Genomic DNA, 11087 nt, shown 5'->3' on the forward strand with positions numbered 1-11087 from the left:
TTATAGAGTCGGAGGAGAGACGAGGAAATAGAACCTTGACAAATAGGGTGCCGGGGGACTGATAATGTACGAAAATAGTACTGTGCTGAGACTTTCTTTCGACGCAAATCGAGAGGCAGTTGATTACAAATTACATAAAGGCTTTCGACAGGGGAAGTACGGAAAGCTCCAGAGCATATCCTCAGAGCCGAATGATGTATGGTATCTAGTCTGCGTAAAACAGCAGACCGAGCAGATCCATAAACCATGCATCCATAATCTATGCGAGATAAAATGATTGCAGTATACACATGAAGTAAGGTGGTGCGATCGGCTCCCCAAGACGTATTAGATAATACCTTGAGGATGTTCAAAGATTTCTCGCATTTCTTCCGAAGATATGTGGAAGAAAACTCAATTTTCTGTCGAGAATCATTCCTAAAAACTTCATGTCATTCACCACCGGAATGGCAATGTCTTTAATATAGATAATTGGATCTGGGTGCAAATTTCGCTTCCTGCAGAAGTGCACACAACGACTTTTCTCTGGAGAAAATGTGTGGCCATTATCCTCGCACCATGCTACTAGCTTATTCACTGCGTTTTGCAACTGCTGCTCAATAAAATTCATATCAGATCCTTGGCAGGATATTTGTAAGTCATCAACGTATAAGGTTCCGCTAACAGATGATGGTAACTGATGTAGTATTTGGCTAAGATGGAGTATAAAAAGAGTTACGCTAAGGACGCTTCCCTGTGGAACACCCTCAGCTTGGTTAAAATAATCAGAATAACAATTTCCTAACCGAACACGAAATGTTCGAAAGGATAAAAAGTTCTTTAAAAACATGGGTAAATGGCCTCTAAAATCTAGATTAAAAAGTGTTTGGAGAATGCCATATCGCCATGTGCGATCATAAGCCTTTTCCAAATCAAAGAAAATGGAGACAAGGTGGTTACGATGAACGAAAGCATTACGAATTTCGGTTTCCAGTAGAATTATATTATCAGAGGTTGATCTTCCTCTACGAAAACCACTCTGCAATTGCGGTATGCAACCTTGTTTCTCCAGTTCGAAGACCAAGCGAGCATTTACCATGCGCTCGAGCGTTTTGCATAAACAACTCGTCAGTGCAATAGGTCGATAGCTAAGAGGATTAGATGGATCCTTGCCAGGCTTTAATACTGGAATCACCAGAGCTTCTTGCCACTGAGAAGGAAATTGATGCTCAATCCATATTCTATTAAATAAACATAACAGGTTGGAGAGCGATGTAGCATTTAAGTGGCGAAGCATGCTGTAAGCGATTCCATCTGGACCGGGACTGGTATCATGTGTCTTAGATAAAGCCTTTTTCAATTCATTCAAACTAAATTCAGTATTATAGGGAAGAAAATTTTGAGCAGAAAAGTCCAAAGGTAAATTTTCTACACGATTCTTAGTCGCTATGAAAGTAGGACTATATGAATCTGCTGAAGAAACTTTTGCAAAGGCATGACCTAAAGTATTGGCAACATCTAATGGACAAGATATATTCGCATTTCCTGTGTTGAGTACAGGAATTGAGAATTCTTTGTAAATGCCATTAGCGGCCCTGATTTTCCTCCATAGAAGTTTGCTTGAGGTTGAAGAAGTAATGGATGAAACAAATTTGATCCAGGATTCTCTCTGGCTTTGACGACGAATGCGACGAGCAAAGGCTTTGGCTTGTTTAAAAGCGATAAGGTTTTCTGTGGTTGGATACCTTCTGAAAACATTCCACAGTTTCTTTTCTCTTTTGCGACTGTCACGACAAGCTTCATTCCACCACGGTCTGCGATATTTCCTTACCCGCGGGGAACTCTTAGGAATACTCTGATCTGCGGCGTTAATTATACAGTTGATGACATTTTGCACCGCTTCTGTAATGTCTGTTTCATTAACCATAGAATCAGTGATATTTGCTAGCTGCATGAACGTATCCCAGTCTGCCCGCTGGAATCGATACCGTGGTGGATAATTATTCGCCCCATCTCTATTAGAGTAAGAGACTATCAAGGGAAAGTGATCACTGTCATACAAATAATTTCCAACTGCAAAATTCAGCAGTGGTAAAAGATCAGGAGTGCAGATTGCCAAATCAATACTATGGAAGCTACGTGTGGGCTCGTGGAAGTACGTTTTTTCTTCATTATTGAGCAGACAGAGACAATTATTCGAAATAAATTGTTCAATCTGTCGCCCACGAGAATTTGTAACTTCCGAACCCCACAAAGTGCTATGTCCATTAAAATCGCCTAACAAGATAAATGGTGATGGAAGCTGATCAACCAAATTGTCTAGCTCACTTTGACTAATAGTCCGTTGAGGTGGCAAGTAAATGCAACAGACCGTAACCAGAATTCGAGAACGAACCTGCACAGCCACGGCCTGCAAAGAGGTGTGTAGAGTAAGAGGTGTGCTCGGATAGAGATTAGAAGTGAAAATGCAAACACCACCTGATGGGTGGGTGCTGGAGGTAATATCTCTCCGAGTACAGTTATAGCCACGAAGTTTCAGAGGGAAATCAGACGACAAGAAGGTCTCTTGAAGTCCTATACAAATAGGATGAAATTTGTTGATGAGATGTTTAATGTTATGGAGTTTCGAACGAATGCCGCGACAGTTCCAAGAAAGGTAGGTACCCATTAAGAGGTTTTGGAAAGAGAACTAAAAGCAGAAGAATGAGGAGTTGCTGGAGTGTCGCAACTCATTTTCAAATCATCCTCTTCCTCCGACGGATGGAGAGAGATGAGTTCAGAACTTTTAGGGGAATTGCCAAAAATGGATGGCAAGTCTTGTTGAACAAGGCCCCTATTCGCCAGTCCTAAAGCGATTGAATTTTTCAATGTAGATTTTTTTAGCTTTGTTGGCAAATCAGCTTGTGACAGGCCTCGTTTTAAAAGCCTTAGCGACAGAGATTTTTGAGATTTGGTTTTACCTTTACGTCTCCGAGTGTTTGACGATTCAGGAGCACTATTTGAAACCGAATCTGAATCTGCACTGGAGGACTGTGCTTTTTTGGATTGTTTTGTTTTTTCAGAATGAGTTTCTGGAATAGTTACTGCTTTAAAATTTTTTGCAAAAACAGATGCGTAGCTATTACTTGGGTTAGGAGTTTGAGATGTTACCTTGCGCCTTGCCTCTGGATAGGAAATATTTTCTTTGAATTTAACCGTTACAATTTGTTTTTCTAATTGCCAACGTGGGCAGAGTCGAGAATAGGCAGTATGATCGCCACTGCAGTTAATGCACTTTTCAGATTCGGCACACTGCTGACTGTCATGGCCCTTTTCCGAACAACGTGCGCAAGTTAGAGTTCCACGGCAGCTCGATTTTGCATGTCCAAAACGTTGGCACTGAAAACAACGTAGAGGGTTTGGTATATAGGGACGGACAGGTAAATTTATATACCCAGCTTTAATAGATTCTGGCAGTTTTGGGCTATTGAATGTTAAAATATAGTGTTTAGTATTGAGAAGTTCCCCGTTCCGTCTAATTGTTATTTGACGTACTTGAGTCACTCCTTGACCGCTCAATTCTTTTGTAATAATCTCAATAGGGACATTATATAACTCTCCGCAAGTGATTACACCCTTGGAGGAATTCAGAGATTTATGAGCACTAACAGTGATGGGAATAGTTGCTAAGGCTTTAAGTTTCAGAATTTTCTGTGCTTGTTGGCGGGAACTAACCTCCACTAGTAAATCGCCGGAGCGAAGTTTACGAATAGATGAGACATCACCAATCGTTGCAACGAAAGCCTTTTCAACAAGAAAAGGAGACACATTATGAAAGTTTTCTTTTGTATCGGAAACACGCTGTACGACAAAAAAATAATCAAATGGTTTTTCAACAGATTGCAGTTGTACTTTACGATGCCCACTGAAGGGACCCTTCTTGGGAGGAGGAGCCATACGACATTACATAAGATTCAGGCCCGACGGCACCGCCCACCACGGAGCCCAACAAGGGAAGGCAGCCACCGGCTCTGGCCATTCCCAGCCTCGGCGCTTACCTTGGTGCTAGCCGGAACCTATACGCTTGGAGTTACCCCCGGGGACAGTGACCACCCTTAACGCCAAGCCCAAGGAGTAACCCCTTCGCTTGATCCCTAGCAGACTAGCCACTCAGGTGACTAACTACCAGCCGATTGATGCACCGGGGACCACAGTACACCACCCGTCTGTCAAATGGGTTGCCACGCACGGCCAACACGTGGGACTTTGGCTGTCCATGAGAAGCAAGAAGCAAACAGAGCGGCGACAGCTTCTCATGGAGAGCTCCCTCGCTTGCCGTCGAGGGATGGAAGGATCAAGTAAATAGCAGAAGGCGTAGAGGAGAGTAAGCATGAAGGGAGTAAAGATCCCTGGGAACCTCGGGATTGGGACACCCGTACTCACCTATAGTAGGTGAGCACCTGAGGGGTAAAGACAAGGGCATTTGATGACATATGACGTAAAGGCTTTCGATTAGCGATGTGCGGAAAGCCCCTGAACATATTCGGAGGGCGGAATGATGCACAGTATCTAGTCGACGTAGTGCAGTAAGACTGGCAGAGCCATATACTAAACACCCGTAGTCTATCCGAGATAAAATTATGGCTTGATATAGACTGGTTAAAGACGTACGATCAGCACCCCAAGACGTACGAGAAAGTACCTTGAGGATATTCAGGGATTTCTCGCACTTTTTCCGAAGGTATGCGATATGCGAAAGGAAAGTGAGCTTCCGATCGAAAAGTATTCCCAGAAATCGTATTTCATTAGCGACAGGTATTAAGTCATTGCGTATACGAACCGAGGGGTCAGGGTGAATGCCTCGTTTTCTGCAGAAATGCACACATTTACTCTTTTCGGCAGAAAGAGTGTGCCCATTTTAATCACATCAAGCTACCAGTTTCTTAACTGCATTTTGCAGCTGCCGTTCAATTAAGTGCATATTACAGCCCTGGCAAGAAATCTGAAGATCGTCCACGTATAAATTTCCTTGGACAGTCGGTGGTAATTGATTTAGAATGTCGCTAAAATGCATGATAAAAAGTGTGACACTGAGAACGCTTCCTTGTGGATTGTTGTTGTTGTTAATTCCAGTTTTATGGCACAAGGGCCACATATGGCCATGCTGCGCCAAAACATGTGGTTAGAGCTGTGAATAAAAGGTAAAATTTTAAATATCATAATTGAAAAATGTTCTTAAAAGCATAAAGTCCAGTATAAAAGAATCGGAACAAATATAAAAGCTAAAAATTTTCAAATGTGAGGGTAAAAACCAATGGTCTTCAAATATTTAAAAATGTTACAATGGGGACGTTCTCCCACCAAGTCACAAATATGTGGTGACGATGCACCAAAAAAATGTAATCGATGGTGATTAAAAGAGTAGCATTCGGTTAAAATATGGATGACCGTATAATCAACATTGCATGATGTGCATAAAGGACATCTTTCACCCAACAAAAGATGTTTATGAGTGAATCGGGTGTGGCCGATGCGGAGTCGAGTCAATTTGACATCGAGATCACGCACCGGAACAATTGGCCATGGTTTTATGTTGGGTTTTATATTATGCAATTTATTTGAGATTTGAGAATCCCAAAATGTTTGCCATTGCATGCGTATGTACGACATATAACTCTTCTTTATATCACAATAAGGAATTGGCCGCCGCAATAAAGTGGATGCTGCTTTTGCCGCATTATCAGCAATTTCGTTTCCAATTATACCGACGTGACCAGGAATCCAACAAAATAAAATCTGAATATTCCTGGAATTCAGTGCTCGTAAAAGATGAAGTATATCCCAAACCAAAGGATGCTTAGAATTTTGAGGTTGGTTGAGAGAAATAAGAGCGCTCATACTGTCTGAGTATAAACAAAATTTACGATCATGTAAACTTGAAACTTTCTCAAGCGCGAGTAAAATCGCCGTTAGCTCAGCTGTGAAAACTGAACACGAGTTTCGCAAACGGCAACTAAATGTTTCTTGAGAAATGACAACCGAGCAGCCAACATGACCAGTTGTTTTTGAACCATCTGTAAAGATGGGAATGTATGCAGAAAATTTATCACGATGATTTAAATACAGCTTTTGGAAAACAACTGGAGCTGTATTCGCTTTATCATATTGTGAAAAAGGATTATGGAGGGAGATGTCTGGGATATCCCATGGTGGAAATGATATAGAATCTAACTTACAGATTTGTACATCCGAAATTTGAAAATCAGCAAGCATTCTTTTAGTCCTTTCATAGAAAGGAAGGATGTTAGAAGGACGAGCCGTATATAATCTTGACAGTCCAATAGGCATAGTTATATGGCATATAGGATGATTTGAATAACTCTGAAGACGAAAAAAATATTGAGCGCTTAACTGTTTTTGGCGCAAATTCAATGGCATTTGGTTACAAACTACATACAAACTATGCACCGGTGATGTGCGGAAAGCACCAGAACAGATCCGTAAGGCAGAATGATGTATCGTGTTCAAATGTCGTAAAACATCAGAGCGAGCAGTTCCATACACTTCGCATCCATAATCAATACGGGAGAGTATAACAGATTGATAAATGCGAAGTAAAGATGTCCTGTCTGCTCCCCATGATGTTGTTGAGAGGACTTTCAAAATATTGAGGGATTTCTCACACCTCTTTCTCAAATGAAGAACATGAGGAAGGAAGGTGAGTTTTCGATCAAAAATAATCCCCAAAAAATTTACCTCTTGAACTACTGGAATATTAACATCCCGTATATGTATTACAGGATCAGGATGGAGTCCCCGTTTTCGACAAAAATGTACACAATGGCTCTTTTCAGGGGAGATCGTATGCCCATTTCTGTCGCACCAAGCAGTAAGTTTCGCTTCCTTGTGGAACGCCCTCAGCTTGGATAAAAGGATCAGAATAGAATTTCCCCATTCGTACCCGAAAAGTACGAGATGATAAAAAAAAATTTATGAAAATTGGAAGGTTCCCTTTAAAACACAAGTTAAAAAGTTTTCTAAGAATTTTAAAACGCCACGTACGATCATACGCCTTCTCTACATCAAAAAAAAATGGAGACAAGATGGTTTCGTCTCACAAAAGCGTTGCGAATATGGCTGTCAAGTTGGACTATATTATCAATAATGGATCGGCCTTTGCGGAATCCACTTTGCATTAATGGAATGTAAGCTCGCTTCTCTAATTCGAAGACTAGTCGGGCATTGGCCATACGTTCAAGTGTCTTACAAAGGACACTAGTCAGCGCAATTGGTCTATAATGCAGAGGGTTAGCAGAGTCTTTGCCCGGTTGCAGAATGGGAATCATGAGAGTTTCTTGCCACTGGTATGGGAAATTTTGCTCACTCCAGATTCTGTTAAACAGATATAGGAGATTGGAGAGCGATATCTCATCTAAGTGGCGAAGCATATTATAAGTGACTCCATCTGGTCCAGGGCTGGTATCATGTGCTTGGGATAGTGCTTTTCTCAATTCAAACATTTTGAACTCGCAATCATATGGATGTGTATCTGCAGCTTCAAAATTCAAAGATAGTTGTTCCGCGAGATTTTTCCTCACTATAAATTCAGGACTATACGATTCGACTGCGGAAATCCGTGCAAATGTCTGTCCAAGAATATTGACAATATCTAATGGAGAGGAGTATGTATTATTCCTGGTTTTTAGTACAGGAAAAGAAAACTCCTGATAAATTCCATTAGCTGCCTTCACTTTTCTCCACAATTGCTGACTTGAGGTTCGAGATGTGATTGAAGAAATATATTTTACCCATGATTCCTTCTGGCTACAGCGACGAATGTGGCGTGCAAGGGCTTTAGCTCTTTTAAAAGCGATCAGTTCTCTGTGGTTGGGTACCTTCTAAATTTGTTCCAGAGTCTCTTTTGGTTCTTGTAACTATCGCGACAGGCATCGTTCCACCACGGTCTACGGAATTTTCTCGGACGTGGTGAACTTTTAGGAATGGCATAATTAGCGGCATTTATCAAACATTCAGTGTTCAGTGACGTTTTGAACTGCTTCCATGATGTCTGGTACATTGACCATACTCTCAGTAATTTTTGCCAATTGAGAAAACTTATGCCAGTCTGCCCGCTGGAATACGAAACGCGGAGGACAATGAGTCGCTTCGCCTCTATCAGCCTGGGAGACAATGATCGGGAAATGATCGCTATTATATAAATTATCACTAACAGTAAAGGTCAATAATGGCAGAAGTTCAGGTGAGCATATTGCCAGATCAAGACTATGGAAGCTACGTGTGGGTTCATGGAAGTATGTTTTATCATCGTTATTAAGCAGACCGAGACAGTTATTAGCAATAAACTGCTCAATCTGCCTGCCACAAGTTTGTACTATCCGAACCCCACAACGTGCTATGTGCGTTTAAGTCACCAAGTAAAATAAAAGGTGAAGGAAGCTGGTTCACTAGGTTGTCAAGATCCTGTTGTTGAATGGCATTATGGGGTGGCAGGTAAATACTACAGACTGTAACCAGTGTTTGGGTGTGAACTTGCACAGCCACAGCCTGTAGAGGTGTATGCAAAGTAAGAGGCGTACTTGGGTCAAGATTTGATGTCAAGATGCAGACACCTCCAGAACTGCGCCCTCCAGTGTCTGTATCTTTACGTAAACAGTTGTAACCACGTAACTTTAACTTAATATTAGGTGTCATAAATGTTTCTTGAAAACAAAAACAAACAGGATGAAAGGTGTTGATAATGGTCTTTATATCAAGAAGGTTGGACTGCAAGCCGCGACAATTCCAAGAAAGGAAGGTACCCTTTAAGAGAGATGCTTAAAAGAATTATTAGGAGCAACAACAGGAGTTGCAGAAACTTCGCAACTCATTTCAAATTCATTTTCATCCTCTGAAGGATGCAGTTTCAGATCGGGAGTATTTAATATGCCACCAAATACGGATGTTAAATCCTTGTGGGCTTTTCCCCGAGCTGCAAGTCCTAATGCGACAGAATTTTTGGAAGATGATTTTTTTCAATTTCGCAGATAGTTCTTTCTGCGTTTGACCACGCTTTGCAAGTTTTAGCTTCAGTGATTTTTGTAACTTATTTTTTGAATTAGGTTTAGTTGGTATGCCAGTGTCAGATGTGCTGTTTACAGATTGTTCTGTATCTGAATCGGATGTCTTTTTAGTTATTTTTGAGCGATTGGTAGTTTTTGTACAATTCGGACACAAACAATTTACACAAAATGGTTTTTGCAGAGCAGATGCATAGCTCAGACCAGGAGTAGGCGTTTGTGGTGAAAGTTTTCGCCTAGCTTCAGGATACGAAATGTTTTCTTTGATTTTAAGAGTTATTATTTTCTTTTCAAGTTGCCAACGTTCGCATAATCTAGAGTATGACGCATGACTGCCTCCACAGTTCACGCACTTTTCGGGTGCAGAACATTGCTGGCTATCGTGGTCTTTAGCAGCACAGCGGGCATAAGTGAGTGTCCCGCGGCAATTTGCTTTAGAGTGTCCATAACGCTGACAATTAAAACATCTTAAAGGATTGGGAATGTATGGTCTGACAGGCAATTTTATATACCCTGCATAGACAAATTCTGGTAATTTTGGCGATTTGAAAGTCAGGATATCATGTTTGGTTTCTAGAACATTACCATCTCGTCGGATAGTAATGCGTTGTACATGTGTGACACCTTGGGATTTCATTTCAGCTGCAATTAAATCTACAGGAAGATTAAATATTTCCCCACAAGTGATAACACCCTTCGATATATTTAATGAGTGATGGGGGCTGACACTGACAGGAACTGTTGACAAGGCTTTTAATTTTTGAATTTGGTGAGCTTGCTTACGAGAATTAACCTCTACCAGCAAGTCACCAGAACGCATCTTGCGAATAGATGTTACATCACCGACTGTTGCTGCGATCGCTTTCTGCACCAAAAATGGCGACACGCTTTCAAATGTCTCGTTTTTTTTCGGAAATACGTTTCAAGACAAAGTATTTATCAAAATGATTATCTAAGTTTGAAGATACAGGTACAAAATGACGCCCACTAAAGGGACCCTTCTTGGGAGGAGCCATACGATATTGGATACGATTCGGGCCCGACGGCACCGCCCACCACGGAGCCCAACAAGGGAAGGCAGCCACCGGCTCTGGCCATTCCCAGCCTCGGCGCTTACCTTGGTGCTAGCCGGAACCTATACGCTCGGAGTTACCCCCGGGGACAGTGACCACCCTTAACGCCAAGCCCAAGGAGTAACCCCTTCGCTTGATCCCTAGCAAACTAACCACTCAGGTGACTAGCTACCAGCCGATTGATGCACAGGGGACAACAGTGCACCACCCGTCTTTCAAATGGGTTGCCACGCACGGCAAACACGTGGGGTATTGTATTGTATTGTATTGTATTGTATTGTATTGTATTTTGAGGTTTAGTGGCGCAAGAGCCAAAAATGGCTATACTGCGCCAAACAAATGGTAAAAATGTGTCTAATACAATTCGGTCATACAATTTAAAATTAGAAATATGATTATATGGAATACAAATAATGAATAGTAACAGTGGTCTTAAAAATAAATGCAAATTACATCCCAGAAAGGAAATTTTTCCCAAAATGTCAAAAGATTAAAATATCAATGAAATTTAAAAAGGTAAAAGTGCAACTCTCATAATAAAAAGACATGTACAATAAATTACGGAAACAAGTGAAAAAAATCATTGTAACCTTTTTATTCGATGTTTCTTCAAGTATTTCTTGTGAATAGGTGTATTTGAAGGTTGACTGTAAAATTTTTTTGGGTCAACCCATTGAACCATACTTTTTTGAAGACTTTGTTTAAAAACAGTTTTGTCCACTGTGGTGGAATCGGTAGAAAGTTCCGGAGCAGGTGGTGTTTCATCAATTGTTTCATGAGGATTATATATTATTGCATTATCAGATTCTATTTCGCTATCAGTGTTTTGGTTGGATTTATCTGTGGACATAGTTTCAGTCACAGAGTTGGCTTCATCCATTTTATCATATAATTTGGATTTAACGGTCGAAGAGCTAAAATTAGCGACTGGCATAGATTGGGAGACTTCTCGAGGTGAAGTCTTCCAGAATTTAGAACT

General features: G+C 41.1%; 2 protein-coding genes across 2 annotated transcripts; both read right to left on the minus strand.

The window, feature by feature from the left end:
- Positions 1-2646: 2646 nt before the first annotated feature.
- On the minus strand, positions 2647-3915 carry LOC129956625 (uncharacterized). Its single transcript, XM_056068559.1, has 2 exons — positions 3204-3915; positions 2647-3143 (listed from the first exon to the last, which is right to left on the minus strand). The coding sequence occupies exons 1-2, from the start codon at positions 3913-3915 to the stop codon at positions 2647-2649; spliced, it is 1209 nt and encodes a 402-aa protein (XP_055924534.1).
- A 4944-nt stretch (positions 3916-8859) lies between these two features.
- Positions 8860-9672, minus strand: LOC129956626 (uncharacterized). The gene has a single exon (XM_056068560.1). The coding sequence runs from the start codon at positions 9670-9672 to the stop codon at positions 8860-8862; it is 813 nt and encodes a 270-aa protein (XP_055924535.1).
- Positions 9673-11087: the final 1415 nt, after the last annotated feature.

Source organism: Argiope bruennichi, chromosome 11 (genome assembly GCF_947563725.1).
Source record: "Argiope bruennichi chromosome 11, qqArgBrue1.1, whole genome shotgun sequence".
In the NCBI taxonomy this organism is placed as follows: Eukaryota; Metazoa; Arthropoda; class Arachnida; order Araneae; family Araneidae; genus Argiope; species Argiope bruennichi.

Excerpts from the sequence above, each read along its gene's own strand:
- LOC129956625 (XM_056068559.1), bottom strand. The coding sequence starts at position 3,915 with ATGGCTCCTCCTCCCAAGAAGGGTCCCTTCAGTGGGCATCGTAAAGTA. Across the intron at positions 3,144-3,203 it reads CTATTCTCGACTCTGCCCAC|AGGCAAGGCGCAAGGTAACA; the intron begins GTTGGCAATTAG and ends TTTCCTATCCAG.
- LOC129956626 (XM_056068560.1), bottom strand. The coding sequence starts at position 9,672 with ATGAAATCCCAAGGTGTCACACATGTACAACGCATTACTATCCGACGA.